The sequence below is a fragment of the Wolffia australiana genome, chromosome 13 (assembly GCF_029677425.1).
Source record: "Wolffia australiana isolate 7733 chromosome 13, ASM2967742v1".
NCBI lineage: Eukaryota > Viridiplantae > Streptophyta > Magnoliopsida > Alismatales > Araceae > Wolffia > Wolffia australiana.
Window position 1 is genome coordinate 3,466,236 of NC_135847.1, and position 19,206 is coordinate 3,485,441.

General features: G+C 47.3%; 1 protein-coding gene across 1 annotated transcript in view; it reads right to left on the bottom strand.

Annotated features, from left to right (window-relative positions):
- Window positions 1–19,206, bottom strand: part of LOC144710865 (kinesin-like protein KIN-7D, chloroplastic) — a 48,020-nt gene that overhangs the window by 22,245 nt on the left and 6,569 nt on the right. Inside the window, exons 7-8 of the mRNA XM_078584698.1 lie at window positions 18,021–18,080; window positions 6,579–6,657 (exon numbers count right to left, since the gene is read on the bottom strand). Coding sequence (XP_078440824.1) covers window positions 6,579–6,657; window positions 18,021–18,080 — 139 coding nt within the window. The remainder of the gene's footprint in view (window positions 1–6,578; window positions 6,658–18,020; window positions 18,081–19,206) is intronic.

The window sequence follows — 19,206 nt, forward strand, 5'->3', positions numbered from 1 at the left end:
TCAGATTTAGCAGGCTGAAATTACAATGGAACCATTCCAAAGATTTCTGCCACTAGACTCCCAAAATAGTTTCCATCTCGCTCAGCAGTATGGGAAGCAAATCTCGAGATATTAGGAGTCCTTACAAATAAGCTTCTGAAGGTTTTATGTTTCGATATTTACTGCATGGATCTTGTGGTGGAGGTTGAGGTGCAGGGATAGGTAATATTGGTGGGTTGGTTGGAGACTGGTTGGCTGTCCAATATCCGTAAGAAATCGGGGCGGTTACAGATACCAGGTGTGGATGGATATCGACCATCCATCCGAAACTTGATATTGGGACGGATTTCATATGGGGTTTGGACGTGACTGATTCTGGTACTGAATATCAGATCCAATAACCGGATATTGGATATCAAAATACGTATAGAAAATTGGTATCTGGATATCGGTTGAAAATTTTTTTCCCATATGAAAAAAAGAAAAGTTATAAACAGTATAAATGCTTTTGAATAAGTACAAATTGAAAAGCACTGCACCATGTCCTCCCTCCATCAATCCCTATATCTGACACATATTGGGCCCCACAGTCCACACTAACGGGCTCATTTTGCGCTGGACAGGACTATTAACCTGTGTTAAATGATTGAATGTTGATGAAGACCATAAAGAAATATCATCAATACTCCTACAAATTTTATATATAACTCCTGAAGCTTAAATAAGCATCTATAACTTTCCCAGTAAAATGATCAATTATATAAAATGTATTTCTATTTATATGTCCTGATATCGAAAAAATGGTATCCAATATCAAATAGCGTCATCAAACCCTTGAGACATATATTATTGTCATCTGATATCAGACTTGGGACCGACGAACAAGAGGTGAAAGAGATGGCAGACTGGGTAATATGGATGAATTGACTGGCACAAGGGACCATGGGATGGCCGCAGGTTGCGAAATGAAGTTGGACAATGCTGCACGTTCCATAAGATGTCAAGGCCAATTTCAGCTTTAATAGATAGATTCACAATATCCTTGAGACCGAAGGGAGTTCTCTGGTGCTAGTTTCAGTAGTTAAGCCAAAATGCGCTCAAATTCAGTTCTCTAATCATGTACAAATCTATTACCACCTTCGCGTTCTTCTCACGTTCTGTTTGAATCATCTAATTCTGTTTGAATTAGATGACATTCTGGATCAACCAACGAAATAATCTAGGAGAAACGGAGACAACCCTAGTATAAAGACAAAAGAAATGAAGAAATGATATTTCTATTTCCTACTGTTAGCGCCCATATCTTTTCTTGTTATATTTGCATTTACCTTTTTGCCCTTATGTGTATCTTCTAGATGGCCCTTCATAAGAGGCCCAATATTGTAAAAACCCATGTTAACATCTCAAATAGAGATGTGTGGGCGTCAGTGTGAAAAGTGGAGTTTTTCCTCTTTGTGTTAACCCTAATGGCCACCTAGGGTTGGTGGAGTGCAAGATTGACATGGTATCAGAGCAAGGAGCTTATTGGTGTTGATCGATCAAGCACGGTGTACCTGATCGAGCGTGGAGTCTGGCTCCACCGTGGAAGGTCGACGGGAGTCGTTGTCAGCGTGGAGCATATCTGTGGTCGATGTGGAGCATCGGGTGTACATGATCGAGCACAGTGTACCTGATCGAGCACGGTGTACCTGATCGAGCGGGCTGTGGAGCATCGGGTGACGCTGTCTGGAGCGTCGTGTGACGCTGTTGGTGCATTGGTTGTTGGCTTGAGCAAGCCGTAGAGCGTCGGTTGACGCTGTTGGTGTACCGGTTGACACTGTCTGGAGCAGGAGTTATTGGGTGGAGCGTTGTGCAAGCAGGAATCCTTGGTTGGTGGTATTCGTCGTATTGTGTTGCAGTTGCACATCAATTCAAACCAAGTTGAAGATGGCACATTCCAGTACGGTGGATTCCTCACGTGGCGCAGAAGAAGACCGTGGCGTCACCTCTTACTCAGTATCGTCAGTGATACCACCAGTCGCCGAACCACTTCGTTATAATGGGCGTAAGTTTGATCAGTGGGGGCAGATGGTAGAGCTCACACTGCTTGGCAGGGGGCTGGATGATCACTTAATTACTGAGGTCGATCCCAACAACCCAACATACAAAGCGTGGAAACGAGATGATGTCGATGTTCATGTCTTCTTGCTGGGAAGCATGACAAAATACGTGTTCCCAAAGTTGTCGTTCTTGAAGACTGCCAAACAGATCTGGGCCTATGTTCGGAAGACAGCTCTAAAACGGAGTACTGTGTGGAGGACATATGATCTAGTCGTGAAGGCCTGGAGCGTCCAACAAGGAGACAGGTCAGTAACCGAGTATGTGAATGAATTACAGTTTATATGGTTGGAACTGGATTACTACAGGCCAATTTTAAGTTCAGATGAGTGGGAATATACACTTTGTGATCGGATGTTTAAATTTCTGATGGGACTGAATGCTGAGTAGGAGACGTTGCGAGGACAAATTCTCAATTATGAGCGAGTACCTGATCTTGAACAGGCAATTAATATCGTGCTGATGGAGGAGAGTCGCCGGCAGCAAGCAGTCTCAGGAACTTCCAAGGAAGAGAATGGAGCAGGGTTGATGGTTAAGTCTAAGGAGCAGAAGCATCAACCGAGCAAAATCAGAGTGGTGCTAGTCGAACTAATACTCAGGGAACTCATGACGCACATCGCAAAGAGAAGTCATATCAAGGAAAAGGCTATCGGAACAATGTTGTGTGCCATTATTGCAAGAGAAAGGGTCATACCAAGGAGAATTGTTGGGACCTACATGGTCGGCCACCGAGAATGCAGGCACACTCTGTCTCTGCTCAGGAATATCATAAGAGAGAAAAGGAGATGTGTGACTCCAGCTCAGGAGGATCCAGTGGTACATGTGTTGAGTTCAAGTGAGACAAAGATGAGGTGAACATTTTCAGAGAGGAGTTAGAAAAGTTGAAGGCATTAGTTGGATCTACCTCCATGGCGAAATCCAGCTGCCGACCTGGTAAGCACGTGAATTTTAATGATCATCTTTATTTGGATTGGATTTTAGACTCTGGAGCTACGGATCATATGACACCATAGCGATCAAAGTTCCACTCTTATACTCTTTATGAAGGGGGTAAGAAGGTGTTCACTGCTGGGGGTGAAGTCCTGCTGGTGATTGGTACTGGTGACGTAAATATTGAAAATCTGGGAGTTCTTAAAAATGTTTTACATGCGCCAAATTTAAAGGCACAATTAATGTCTCCTCAGCGCCTGGTACAAGATGTCAAATGTGCACTAACTATTGATTGTACTGGTTGTTTTGCATATGATAAGGCAAGGAACTTGAAGATTTCACTCTTTAAGGAGAGGAATGAACTTATTTACGTGACGGGTGAAGCAAAGACGGGAATGATGGTGAACGCTCAATCTTCAGGAAGGAACAATGACAAGCAAATCGAAGACTTTAAAATTTCACATTTTCGTTTGGGACATCCATCTTTTGGGTTGATGAAACATATTTTTCCTTCATATGCAAAGAATTTTGACATTTCAAATGTAATTTGTGAATCGTGTCAATTTGCGAAACATAAAAGAGCCTCTTACAGTGGGAATGGACCAGCACCCATAAGTTCTCTCAACGGATCACGATGGTTCCTTATTCTGATAGATGATTGTACCAGGTTGTCTTGGGTGCACTTACTTAAGCACAAATCAGAGGTGACAGGTGTTATACAGGATTTCTGTATCAGAGTAAAAAATCAATTCGATGTTTCATTAAAAAAGTTCCGTTCTGATAATGCGAAAGACTTTTTTACTGAGAGGCTGGCCTCATTCTTCCGGATGAATGGAATTGTACAGGAGTCCTCATGTGTTAATGCTCCACAACAAAATGGATTCGCAGAAAGAAAGATAGAACATGTGGTGAATACAGCCAGAACACTTCTCTATCATTACAATGTGCCCAATTATTTATGGGGAGAAGCAGTACTTACTGCCGTACATCTGATTAATCGTTTGCCCTCAAAAATTCTGAACTATGAGAGTCCAGTTGATATCATTTCTAAAGTCTTTCCTCTAATTAAGTTGAAGACTCATTTGAAGCCCCGAATATTTGGATGTACAGCATTTGTCCACGAACAAAGGGCTGTCGATAAATTCAGTCCGAGGGCAATTAAATGTGTGCTTGTGGGCTACTCACAAGGGAAGAAGGGATAGAAGTGTTATGATCCCAAGTCAAAGAGAATGTTCATCTCTGCTGGCGTGACATTTCACGAAATGGAACCGTTCTTCAAAGATGAGACCGAGACCAGAGTCCAGTTACTGGACCGAGGTAGTGTGTTCGAAGATGGAAGGGTATATGACATACCTATATATGTTAGTGATGAAGCTGTGGGAGAGAATCGAAGTCAGGTGGAAGAAGCAATTGAGGTAACAGCCGTAGCTGATCCAGTAACAGAAGAGGTTGGAGATGATGCAGCTCAATCTGAAGAGGAAGTTGCAGATCAGCCTGAAGAATCACAGGTGGAGATATCGAGTCAAAGTAATGATTATGGATGGCCTATAGCACTACAGAAAGGAACACGAGCATGTACTCAACGACCAAGGTATCCTCTCTCTAATGTTGTGACATATGAACACTTGCCGTCTGAGTTAGCATTCTTGACAAAATTAGATAATACTCATATTCCTAAGTCAGTAAATGAGGCGTTGGCTGACGAAAAATGGAGAGCGGCTATGGATCTTGAGATGGAAGTACTGATCAAGAATGGAACTTGGGAGATTGTCGATCTTCCCCAGGGCAAACTTCCAGTTGGGTGTCGATAGGTATACACCATAAAGTACCGTGCTGATGGAACAATAGAGAGGTATAAAGCCAGGTTAGTGGCCAAAGGGTATACTCAATGCTATGGAATTGATTATGAGGAGACTTTTGCACCAGTGGCAAAGTTAAATACAGTACGTGTGTTGATCGCAGTGGCAGCATCTCTTGGGTGGAAATTGCATCAATATGATGTAAAGAATGCATTTCTTCACGGGGAGCTGGAAGAAGAAATTTATATGCAGTTACCCCCTGGCTATTACTCACACTTGGCCGCACCTAAAGGTTGCAGGTTAAAACGAACCTTGTATGGACTAAAGCAGTCCCCACGTGCATGGTTTGGGAAGTTCTCCCAGTCATTGAAGAATATGGGATATGTGCAGGGAAATGGTGATCACACTCTTTTTGTAAAGCAGTCCTCAAGAGGACACGTCTCAGTTCTCCTTGTATATGTGGATGACATCATTATCACTAATGATGATGAGCAAGAGACAAATGCATTGGGCAAACATCTATCTGAGCAATTTGAAGTCAAATCTTTGGGACAATTGAGGTATTTCTTGGGTATAGAGATTGCATACTCAAAGGAAGCCATTTTCATTTGTCAGCGGAAGTATATTACCGATATGTTGGAAGAAACTGGAATGAGTGATTGTAAACCGTGTGCAACCCCAATGGAAGCAAATCTGAAATTAGGCAGTTGTGAAGATGCAACTCCCGTGAATAAGGAGAAGTACCAAAGACTGATTGGAAGACTTATCTATTTAAATCATACGAAACCAGACATTGCATTTGCTGTGGGACTTCTGAGTCAGTTTATGCAGAGTCCGAGAGAGCCTCATTAGCAGGCTGCAACTCGAGTATTGTCGTACTTAAAAGGTACAGCAGGACATGGGCTGATGTTCAGGAGACATGGTGGAATTAATCTGGAAATTTATACAGATTCAGATTATGGCGGTTCATTGAGTGATCGGAGATCAACTACTGGACATTGCTCATTTCTCGGAGGAAATTTGGTTACCTGGAAGAGTAAGAAGCAGACGGTAGTGGCATTATCAAGTGCAGAGGCTGAATACAGAGCACTGAAAAAAGGTATTTGTGAAGGACTCTGGCTGAGAATTATCTTGAGTGATTTACGGTTACTGAAAACAGAGCCCATCAGCGTATACTGTGATAGAAAATCGGCTATAGATATAGTTCACAATCCAGTGCAGCATGATCGAACAAAGCATATTGAAATTAATAGACACTTCATACGAGAGAAGATTGATCAGAGGAGTATTCAATTGCTGTATGTGCCTACAACTCAAGAAGTAGCCGATCTTCTCACTAAAGGGTTGCAAGGAGCTCTTTTTCAGCAGCATATGTCCAAGCTGGGAGTTAGAAGCATCTACCTACCAGCTTGAGGGGGGGTGTTAGTGCCCATATCTTTTCTTGTTATATTTGCATTTACCTTTTTGCCCTTATGTGTATCTTCTAGATGGCCCTTCATAAGAGGCCCAATATTGTAAAAACCCATGTTAACATCTCAAATAGAGATGTGTGGGCGTCAGTGTGAAAAGTGGAGTTTTTCCTCTTTGTGTTAACCCTAATGGCCACCTAGGGTTGGTGGAGTGCAAGATCGATACCTACATAATTCTTTGATATCACAGGAAGGGATTGATTCTCTCTCACTCAAAGAGGCTGATTAAAATTTTGGGCAGAGAATAAGGAAAACTACACTCAGAAACCGTATCAACAAGTTGAGGCCAAAATTCTTGATTTACCTTCGCCCGCAGCAATGAGAGACAAAGCATGTGCTGGGGACAGTACAACTTCTTCCTTGATACCCTCCACAAACGTCCCCTGATTTCAGAAAAAGAGAACTTAGCTTGGACGGTACACACAATCAACAATATCTATTCCCAAGAAAGGAGATGAAAATCATTTAAATAAAGTGACACAGGAGAGGTTTTAAGTCGGCTACTAGAAAGAACAGACAAGATATTACTCTTAAAACTTAGAAGAGAGATATAGTTAAGGACTTTATGAATATTTTGAAAATAAATTTATGAAGGATAGTAATAGGGGATCAGGTCAAGTATTTAAATTCTAAATATCTGTATTTCTTGGTGAGGCAACAGTGGAGCAAATAGATCCATGCAGTTAAGAGTGAACCAAAAAATGAGTTTGGAGGTCAACACAGTTCACATTTTTTCTACCAAAAAAAATAGTCCTAATTTGCCGAGACTGAGGGTAGATAAGCACTAACCATCAGTAAACACAAGGGACAAATTACAGAGTTTAAGAGATTGTGAACGAAAAGATGCGGGTTGTGACATCAGGGCAAGGAGGGTGTTGAATATATATACATTGTTGTTCCCATTTTTATTTCCTTTTGTACCCCTTTGTTTCCCTCTCTACCTCTGCTCTCTCAATATGTACTCCCGTTAGGGAACAACGATAACCTAATGTGAAATTAGGAGTTTTCTTCCTCAACACATTCCTCCTCCTCGCTGGGTTTCTACATGGCATCAGAGCCAGCAATAGTCAAGCTTGTTGAACTTGTCGCATAGATCGCTCTTCAAGTTCGATAGATCGCTCTTCAAGTTCTTCAAGTTCGAGCTTCAAGTTCGAGCTTTCTTTGGCCGTTGCTCTCTCCTCGGAGATCTCTTCTCTTTGGGAAACCAGTTATTTCAAATCTGCGAATCTGCGAATCTGCGAGTTTCTAGATTCGCAGAGATCTAGAAACCCTGCGGAACGGATCCCCTCTGGGTTTCTATCGGCGAGGCTTCCCTCTACGATCTCGGAGATTGCTTCAAGTCATCGTACTTGGTCTCGAACGACCTTGGCGGACGTCGGCTTTCTCAGCGGCCTTGAGACCACCGGCCTTCTCGGCCTTAAGGGCTCTCTATTGGCGATTATCTCTCAGCGGCCTACTTGGCCCTTATTGACCATTATCTCTCTATCGGTGGTTGGTGGTCAAGGGGACTTCCTTCCCTTCTATTGGCGGCCTCTTCGGGAAGCGGTCAAGGGCTCTCTATCAGCGGACAAGTCCTCTCTTCGGGAAGGCCTCTCTTCCATTCTATTGGCCTCTCTTCGAGCCTTCCTTGGTCGAGGGAGCTTCGGTCTTTTACACAGACTTCGACTGGAGATCATTCGGCGCCATCCTTCGACTGGAGATTATTTTTGCCTGGACCTCCTCCTGATCAGATCAAACATCCTATTGGCTGTTCTCTGGGTTGGCTACTAAGTGATTCATTCAGCGTTCCGTGTTACTGTTCTCTGTGGCATTCTTTAATATGGCCTCCACTGATTCTACCATTTCTTCTGTCTCACTGCCTCTGGGGGTACTGTCTCACCCATCTGAATTGAACTCCTTGCACTACTCTTTACCACGTATGCCTACTGAGTTTCGGTTCTCGGGGTTAAACCTTCTTCAGTGGCGGCAGTATGTTCAAATTACGTTGAAAGGGAAGCTCATGAAACATCTTGTGGAAGCTCCGCCGTCTCCTACTGCTCCGCACTATGAGCATTGGCTTGATGTTGAAGGTGTAGTCCACAGGTGGCTGCTCGATAGTATCAGTCCCTCATATGCTACTGAATTCCTATCCTTCAATTCAGCGAAGGAGATCTGGGACGCCGCTCAAGTATCTCACTCGAAGCGAAATAACTTGGCCATTCTCTATGACCTTGTTACTCGCTCCACGAACTTGACGCAGGGTCCTCGCTCTGTTCGAGCCTATCATTTAGAGTTGTCGTCTCTTTGGGCTGAGTTGGACCACTACATGCCCCCCGATCCTCATTCGGTTGACCGGGGATATGTTCTACAGCTCCGGGTGTTCAAATTCCTTATGGGACTCAATCCTGAATACGAGTCTTTACGTGGCCAACTACTTCATTGGGAGAAGGTTCCCACCTTGAAGGAAGCCCTGGTGGAAGTTCAGATGGAGGAAAGCCGCCTCGGCCTCTTTCATTCCGAACCCGCCTCGGCGATGGCTATTAAACGGCTCGGGAGCTCTCGCCCTACCTCTGTTCCAGTGGCATCACCGTATATGTCCTCTCCGAAGGTGTCAGCCCCAACCATGACCTCGCCCGTCCAACAATCGGCGTCTCCAGGCCATGGTGCTCCGGGTAATTCCTCTATTTTCTGCAACTATTGCAAGAAGCGTGGTCATACCAAGGAGACATGCTACAAGCTCCAGCGGAAGAATGCCCATCAAAGCCACTCGGTCTCTCCTCTTCCTCCCCAGTCTGGGCCGATCATGACTCCTCCTACGTCTATCACTGAGATCTCTTCTCCATCCGGGCAGCCAACTATTGCAACGGCTGACGCCACATTCTCAAAGATCGCCCAGCTTCGACATGATGAAATCGATCAACTTCGCCAGCTTCTTCAATCCAAATTCCTGGACTCTACCTCCTTCGTTCATCAAGGTACTCCTTCCTCTTCCAATGTACCGTGGATAGTTGATTCTGGTGCCACCGCCCATATGACTCGTTTCTCCAAATGCTTTCTCACTTACACTCCTTCCCTTCGCCCTCATCATGTCTGTACTGCATCCGGTGCTCTCCTTCTTGTTGCTGGTGTGGGAACTGTCCAATTGAATTCCAGCCTTACCCTTAGCCATGTTCTCCATGTCCCTCGTCTTACCCTGAGTCTATTATCTCTTCATCATCTTGTCCGAGATCTTGGTCAAGATGTCTTTTTTACTCCTAATTCCTGCTTCTATCGTGATAAGGTGTCGGGGAAGATGACTACACTTGCTAAGGGTTATGGCGGCCTCTACATTCTCCATCGTCCTCCACCTGCCTCCCTCCGGCTCCTAATCTCGGCGTAGCTCTCTCAAAGGCGGCGTTGGATCCTCTTTGGCTTCTTCACCGTCGCTTGGGCCATCCTTCTTTTTCTACCTTAAAACTTATGTTTCCTCGTTTATTTTGTGGACGTCCTGTGGACGAATTTGTTTGTGAACCATGTCGGTTAGCTAAACACACTCAGACCACATACCCTTCCTCAGATCCGTCTTCACGTTCGACGTCTCCCCTCTCTCTTATTCACAATGATCTATGGGGGCCTGCTCCTGTTCCGAGTGTTTCGGATGCATGTTATTTGGCCATTTTTGTGGATGATTTCACTCGAGTTACATGGGCATATCTTCTCAAAAATAAATCCGATCTCTCCCAAACTGTCATCTCTTTCCACACCTTAATCCAAACACAATTTGCTACCTCCTTCCAACGCTTCTGCTCGAATAATGCCCATGATTACGTTAATTCTACCCTCTCCACCTTCTTCACCTCCTATGGCATCGTCCATGAAACCTCTTGTCCATACACTCCTCGACAAAATGGGCTTGCGGAACGAAAGTTTCGGTACATATTTGACACCACTTGTTCCCTTCTTCTTCATATGGACATGCCTAAATTTTTCTGGGGCGAGGCCTCTCTCACTGCCGTTCATCTCATCAACCGTCTCCCCTCTCGTGTCCTCTCTCATGTTTCCCCTATTGATGCCCTCCATCACGCCTACCCCATGATGTCCTTGAAACTAACCTTCCTCCCCGGATCTTTGGGTGCACCTGCTACGTCCCTAATCGTCATCCTACTCGCGACAAGCTTGATGCTAAGGCGCTCAAATGTGTCTTTGTGTGTTACTCCTCTCATCAAAAAGGGTATAAATGCTATCATCCTTCTACTTATCACTTCATTGTCAGCAAAGATGTCACTTTTGACGAATCCACTCCTTTTTATGCTTCTTCTTCGTCTTCCTCTCCTTCCTCTTCACCTTCATGTGCTGATTCCCTGGATTTCCTTGTACCCCTTCCACCTTTCTCCTTATCCCCACTCCCTGGACCATCTTCAACTCCTCCTCCCTTGGTTCCTCCCTCTAAATTTGATGGCACCACATACCATCGCCGTTCGCGTTCCCTCTTGCCTGTTCTTGCCCCGACACCTCCATCATTATCCAATCCTGATGATCTTCCCATTGCCCTCCTTCGCATGATGATCTTCCCATTGCCCTCCGCAAAGCCACTCTCGCCAATGCACCTCCACTCCTTTATACCCGTTAGCCAATTACCTTTCTTCCCCTCGCCTCTCTCCGTTTTACCGTACTTTTCTTACCCATCTTGATTCCATTCCCATTCCGAAGACTGTGAATGACGCATTGGCCTCCCCTGAATGGCGACGTGCTATGGACGAGGAGTTAGCTGCTTTGGATAAGAATCAAACGTGGGATCTGGTGTCGTTACCTTCTGGCAAGCACTTGGTTGGATGTCGATGGGTTTACACAGTCAAATATCAGTCCGATGGTACTCTTGAGAGGTACAAGGCACGCCTTGTGGCTAAGGGCTATACTCAATAATTTGGTGTTAATTATTTAGAGACATTTGCTCCCGTGGCAAAGATGAACATGGTTCGTCTTCTTCTCGCTCTTGCGGCCCACCACAATTGGCCTCTTCAGCAATTCGATGTCAAGAATGCCTTTCTTCACGGCGACCTCCATGAGGAAATTTATATGTCCCTGCCTCCTGGATATGTAGCCCCTCCTTCGGCACCTCCCTTGGTGTGTCGTCTCAAGAAGGCACTTTATGGCTTGAAGCAATCTCCTCGGGCTTGGTTTGGCCGCTTTACGCTCTCTATGACCTCCTTTGGTTATTCTCAATGCAATGGTGACCATACCTTTTTTTACCGTCATTCCACGTCCGGGGGAGTCACCATCCTTCTCGTGTACGTGGATGACATTATTGTTACGGGGAATGATTCACAGGCCGCTGCTCAATTGGCAACTTATTTGCTAGTGAGTTTGATATTAAGCATCTTGGTGTACTCCGATACTTTCTTGGCATTGAAGTCGCCTACTCTTCGACTGGGATTTTTCTATGCCAACGGAAATATATTACTGACCTTCTTCAAGAACTTGGCAAGGTGGACTCTCAACCTCTTCCTACTCCCATTGAGGCAAACCATCGGCTCTCTCTAGGGGATCACGAAGAGGCTGTCGATCAAGGACGGTATCAACACTTGGTGGGGAAACTACTCTATCTCACTCACACCCGTCCGGACATTACTTATGCTGTTGGCGTCTTAAGACAATTTATGCATTCACCAAAGGCTTGTCATATGCATGCTGTCAACCGTGTACTTCGTTATCTCAAAGGTACCGTTGGTCTCGGTCTTCAATTCAAGCGTAAAGGTGGCCTTCAGTTAGATGTCTATACTGATGCGGATTATGCTGGCTCTCATGTTGATCCTCGCTCTACCACGGGTTACTGCACGTTCCTTGGGGGGAATATTATCACATGGCGGAGCAAGAAACAATCTGTTGTCTCCCACTCCAGTGCTGAGGCCGAGTTTCGTGCTCTAGCGCAAGGCATATGCGAGGCATTGTGGATCACCAATCTTCTCACAGAGTTGAAGCTGTCGTGTGGTCAACCTACTCAACTTTTTTGTGATAACAAGTCGGCTATCAGCATCGCCCATGATCCGGTACAACATGATCGTACGAAACATGTCGAAGTGGACCGCCACTTCATCAAAGAGACACTCAAGTCCCGACAATTTTACATATCACATGTCCCCTCCGCCCAGCAGTTGACTGATATCTTTACCAAGGGCTTGTCCGCTGCGCGTTTCTAAGAATTGTGCGGCAAACTGGGCATGGATGATATCCACTCGCCAGTTTGAGGGGGACTGTTGAATATATATATATTGTTGTTCCCATTTTTATTTCCTTTTGTACCCCTGTGTTTCCCTCTCTACCTCTGCTCTCTCAATATGTGTTGGGGAAGAGAAGAAGAAGATAATGACATAACTTGAACAGAGTACATGTAAGGGTATATGTACCCTAAGAGGGAGAGAGGATAATAGGGCTAATGGGCTTATAGAATAGGGCCCATTAGCCCATGAGGGATAGTCCATCACTAATACCCCGCAGTTTAAGTATGGATATCTTCCATACCGAGCTTGAGACGGCACGTTGAAGAAGAGGGCGGAGAGTCCTTGGTAGGACGTCTGCTGCCTGGTCGGCGGATGCAACAAAGTCCAGGTCAAAGATCCTTCACAACTCGCTCCTTGAAGAAGTAGCGGTTGCGCTCCATGTGCTTGATGCGCCTTGTTGTCCAGGGTTCTTGGCCAACGCGATCGTCGACTTGTTGTCGCAGAAGAAGTGAATCGCCAGCATACTCCACGCCAAGATCGTGAAGGATGCCGTAAATCCACTGGCCTCAGAGGCCCCATCGGCGAGTGCGCGGTACTCAGCTTCGCGCTAGAGCGGGAGACTTTGTCCTGCTTGCTACTTTTCCAGCTGACGACTGCCAAAAACAAGCGTGCAGTAGCCCGTGGTAGACCGATGATCCACAACGGAGCCTGCAAAGTCAGCATCAGTCTAGACTTTCACTGTCTGGTCAGTGCTGCGAGGGAAGAGCAGGCCCTTTCTAGGGCAGCCCTTCAGGTACGCAAGGACCCGGTGGGCGACCTGATGGTGAATCTCCCGTGGGGAGTGCATAAACTGACTGAGCAGGTTGACGGCGAAGGCGATGTCGGGCCGAGTGTGCGTCAAGTAGAGGAGCTTCCCAACCACCTGCTGATACCGTGGGAATTCGCCAGCGCGAATCTTCCCTTTGCCCAACTTCACGTTGGGATCAATGGGAGTGCTCACCGGCGCACAATCAGTCATCCCTGTCAGTGCCAGTAAGTCGACGGCGTATTTCTGCTGCGAGACGAAGATCCCACGGGGGGAGTAGGCTACCTCAAGACCAAGGAAGTAGCGAAGAAGGCCTAGAGCCTTGATCTCAAACTCCTTAGCCAAGGCAGTGCTGAGGCGGACAGCTTCGGCAGCATCAGATCCCGTGATAAGGATGTCGTCGACGTACACGGCAAGAATGGAGACACCGTTCGGGCGGTGACGGAAGAAGAGAGAGGCATCTCCATTGCTCTGAGTGTACCCTTCGGTCTTCAGAACAGAGGAGAACCTCCCAAACCACATGCGCGGGGACTACTTGAGTCCATAGAGGGACTTCCGCAGTCGGCACACGTGACCGGGGGGGTCGAGTGAGTAGCCCGGGGGTTGCTGCATGTACACCTCCTCCGTCAAGTCGCCGTGCAAGAAGGCGTTCTTGACGTTGAACTGGCGGATGGCCCAGTGGAAGTGCGCTGCAAGCGCCAGAAGAAGCCGGACAGTCTCCATCTTCGCCACGGGAGAGAACGTCTCGAAGTAGTCCACGCCATAGGACTGAGTGAACCCCCGAGCCACAAGCCGAGACTTGAGGCGTTCGAGAGTACCGTCCGCATGATGCTTCTTGGCATGAATCCACTTGCAGTCCACTACCCTCTTGCCCGGAGGTAGTGGAACGACGTCCCACGTGTGGTTCTTGAGGAGAGACTGCATCTCCTCGTCCATCGCCGCTTTCCAATGGGGAGAAGCGATAGCATCGCTGCGCCGAGGAACGGGATCCGACTCGATGCGGGTGAGGAACAACCGGTAGGGAGGACTCAGCCGGTCAAAGGAGAGGTAATGAGAGAGAGGGTAGAGGGGGGCCTTAGTGCACTGACGGACCCCTTTCCGTAGAGCAATAGGCCACCCCAACTGATCGTCACCATCGATAGGAGAAGAAGCGGAAGCAATGGGGGACTCCCCGGGAGGAGCAGTAGACGACACATCGGGAGTCGTAGGAGACTCACCGGAGGGCGAGGGTAGACCGGGAGGGGGGGGTGACGAGGGTTGGTCGTCGAGAGAGGAGGAGGGTGACGCACCGGGGTTTGACAAGGATAGGGGGCCGGAAGGAGGAACGGAGACCAATGGGAGAGGGAGAGCTGCCGAAAGGGGAAGGGCAGGTAACGAAGAAGAGGTAGAGGACACGTCCAAGGACCCCGCAGGAGGAAGTGAGGAAGAGGAATCAAGGGGAGAAAGATCCGGAAGTGAGGGTGCAGTGGGAGTGGTGGACTCCACGATCGGACTTGGCCCCAAGGGGGGGGCCGAGGGAGCCTCATCCAGCGGAAGGCGTGATGAGGTAGAGTAGTCCCCAAAATAGGGTTCATGCTCGGCAAAGGTGACGATTGCCGAGATGAAGAACCACTGAGAAGGCGGATGATAGCACCGGTACCCTTTTTGGAGGGAAGAGTAACCCACAAACACACACCGGAGTGCGCGTGCATCAAACTTCATGCGTGTGGGAGAAGTATCATGGATGTAGGTGGTGCAGCCGAAGATACGAGGCAAGAGTCCCGTCCGCAAAGAAGCATTCGGGAATGCCAAAGTCATCCGGTCCAAAGGGCTGGAGAACTCCAGGAGTGGGGTGGGGATACAGTTGAGTACTCGTCAAAACCGCCTCTCCCCAATAACGCCCCGGCGCCTTGGAGTCCAACAGCAATGTCCGCGCCGTCGAGGTAACATAGCCGATGCGACGTTCAGCCATGCCATTCTGCTCGGGCGTGGCCACATAAGAGGACTCGTTGAGGATGCCCCGGTCGGCAAAGAAGGAGGCGAGGTCAGCGTTGAAGAAGTCCCGAGCATTGTCGGAACGAAAACGCTGGATGCCTCGACCAAACTGTGTCTGTACCATGGCGCAAAAGTGTCGAACATTCTGCGCAACCTCCGACTTCGCAGTCAGGAGGTAGACCCACGTATAGCAGGTAGCTTCGTCCACAAAGAGTAGAAAGTAGCGGTGCCCTTTCAGACTGATCTGCGGTGCCGGCCCCCAAACATCACTGTGGACTCGGAACAGCGGGGTCGATGTGTGAGACGAGGATGAAGTAAAGGAGGATCTGCGGTGCTTGGCTAACTGACAAGGTTCACAAAGCATAGTCTTAAGGTCTACGCCCGAACACAACGAGGGAAAAAGACGCTGTAAAGTGGCGAAAGGTGGGTGTCCAAGTCGCTGATGCTCCATCAGAAGGCGTCCCCGACGCTGCTCAGCCACCGAGAGAAGAGTCCGGTGCACCATGAAGCACTGGGAGCGGCCTCCATCGTCCAGCATCAGCAGTCTGTTCTCCCGCCTAATCGGTGTAGTCCGGCCCACCTTGTCAGACAGAAACATGCCGTCAGGTTGTAGGTGGAAGGAGCAGGAGATAGCATCAACTAAGCGCCATGGAGACATAAGCACGCCCGCAGGTCAGGGACATGGAGAACGTTGTGGACCACACCGAGGCCGCCCACATAGACTGCCCGATTCCGGCCACACGGAGACGCCCACCCCAGCCGTGAGGACAGTGCGGCCACCCGATGCCGCTCATATGATACAAACCGGGCATTGCTCGGGTCATGTGTTCGTAACCCCGAATCAAGGACCCAAGTTGTATCGGAGACGACAGGTGAGTGGAAGGCCGTATGGCCACAGTACCATGCATCTGAAGATGAAGGAAGGAAGACGCACCAAAGCCGCCAAGTAGGCCGTGGACGGATTCTGCAGGGCAGCCATCTGGTAACGGAGGCGGGCCAAATCTGCCTGAAGCTGGTCCATAGTCACTGCGGAGGGGCTGGCGGAGGAGGAATCAGAATGGGCCACCATGGCCTTGCCTTCTGCGGCCTCTTTCTTCTTTCGCCAGTCATTCAGGCGCTTCTTGCACTTGTTCTTCCCGTGGCCCGGTTTGCCGCAATACGAGCAAATCGTCGTCCCAGCTGGAGGAGCGGCGGAGGTGGGCGTAGGGAGGATCGACGGTGCCTTGCCGCCTGAAGGGAGGGCAGAAAGTAGTGCGGTCGACTCACCCGGGGGGCCGGAGGAGGGAGTCCCATGGAGGAAGTGGCTTTCCTCTTCTTGAAGCTCCTTCACCAACTCCTCGAGGGCAGGAGGACCTTCCTTGCGGTGCAAGGCACGACGACGTACGTCATCATACTCGCGGTTCAGGCCATTGAGGAAGCCCATGATCCGCAGAAGAAGCACATTCTGGAACGTCTTGGACGTCGGATCGTCGGGCGGTAGGTAGTAATCCACTTCATCCCACATCTTCTTGTGGGCAAGTGCATATTCAGAGATCGTCAACGTCCCCTGACGGTGATTGCTGGCCTGACTTGCAAGGGAATAAAGACGCCACCAGTCGCTTTCCCGGCCACAGAAAGAACGCACCTAATCCCAGAAGCCTTTCACCGTTTTCTGATGCGGAAGACGGTCGCGGAAATCTGGAGCCAGGGTGTACGCATACATCCAGCCGAGGATGAACTGGTCCTCAACGTCCCACGCTGCATAATGTGGGTGGTCGATGGTAAGGGGTTCTTCAGTGCAATGCTTGAAGAGCTGGCGCGCCTTCAAGGTGGTCTCGACGAAGCGCATCCACAGGAGTAGATTCGGGCCCCGTAAGAGTGTCGTCTCGCAGACCGACGGAAGCGGATGAGCCACCTTGTAGGACAGTGGCTTCTCCAGGAAGTCGGTCTCGGTGAACGGCATGGTGCTGTTACGGCGCTGCTACGGTAGTGCTGCGGCTGCGGCTGCTGTGCGTGCGCGACGGCTTCGGGCTGCGGCTGCTGAGCGTGCGCGGCGGCTGCGGGCTGCGGCTGTTGTGCGTGCACGGCGGCTGCGGGCTGCGGCTGCTGTGCATGCGCGGCGGCTGTAGGTGGGCGATGTCAAACCCTAGGGAAGGAGCTCTGGAGCTCTGATACCATGTTGGGGAAGAGAAGAAGAAGATAATGACATAACTTGAACAGAGTACATGTAAGGGTATATGTACCCTAAGAGGGAGAGAGGATAATAGGGCTAACGGGCTTATAGAATAGGGCCCATTAGCCCATGAGGGATAGTCTATCACTAACAATATGTACTCCCGTTAGGGAACAACGATAACCTAATGTGAAATTCGGAGTTTTCTTCCTCAACACATTCCTCCTCCTCGCTGGGTTTCTATAGAGGGTAATGAGATTTTAGGCATTCATGTACTTCTAATATCCTTACTGATTCAAATAATAAACGAATTTTGCACGACTGTAGATGATATCGAATTAATTCATCAAAAGTTGAAGGTTCAAGAACCACAAATAATTGAGTTGACCACCAAAATTCCTCTGACTTATTCGCAAAATGCAGGGGATGGCCCTTCAAACATTATGTATGTTCAGAATATATTGAATGCATAAATCTGCACAGCCAGTCAAAGGTGGTAGGCCTATAATATTTGTCATGTGTGAACCACGCATACATAAAGAACTAAAACATTTTGAAATAATTAATTAGATAAAATTAAATAAAAGGAACATCACGATGACATAACACCATGGATTAATGATGATTAAGAAGAGAAACCTGATGGTCTTCCCTGATCCTCAAATTTTGGGCCGCTGGATTCAAAAGGTCATTCACGACCTGAGATAAAATATGAATAAGAAAATATGAAAATATGGCAATGATTAACTGTTCTATCACATAGATGAAAGTAAACGTTCCAAAAAAAAAGCCCTTAAGAAGACACATCACATCTTAACTGCGTCTTTATTCACCAGTCACACAGTATTTTGAAAAAAATCATCGCCACATTCCATACAAACATTAGAGAAGAATACAGTCTCCAGTAATAAGATAGTGTCAGCAGGATGAGATCTTATGAGGAAATATTGTCCAGTTGAGTAGATATAATGGGAAGATAAAGAGAAAGACAGAATGCCACCATAAATTCATGATAAAAAATCGCTCTACAGAACGAAATGTTATTGATTACCAGAATAACCGTTCAGAATTAAGGAAGCCAACATGAACATGCCAAATGCAGGAATGAGTTTAGAGAAGATAATAGGAAACTCCATAGGCCCTTTCAGATATCATGTATGGGTAGAGCTTTAGGGGTATACATGAGTACTTTGGGTGGTTACCGTGTTGTCAGGTGACCAGCCTCTTTCAATCATTTTTCAAAAAACAAGAAGCGTGCTAAAAAGACTCAAGAGGCCACAAGTGTGGTCAAACAACTTTGACCAGGCATTGACAGGGCTTGTCAAAGGGCTTTGACCAGGGAAATTAAGTCCTAGAAAAGGAGAGACATCGGGTCATAGAGGAATAAAGAATTCTGTTATCTCACGGGTTTGGACTATCAAGGAGACCTTTCCTGATTCTGAGGAGAGCCGATCTGGATTGTTTCTGCTGTCTGAAGTGAACTGTGTTGTTGTCAATGATCAATACAGCTTGCTATCATCTTCTTGGCGACAATTCTTGAGGAGGTCTGACAGACAACAGTGGTTCTCATTCTTGTTTGATTCATACAATCATTCAGCATACCGCAAATATTACTTGATAGATCCCAACAGGATTTTATCAGAAGAGCCAGTGAATATACCAAATCTTCATTTCGTTTGGTCAAACCAAGGAGGCTAGTAGCTTCATTGACCTAAATAAGTACAAGCATCTAGATAGGATGCGACATTTTTGGGAGAGACGGTTGAAAACTTGGGATATAACAATAAATATTTATTTATTGTATAGTTCAAAAAAAAATTTATTT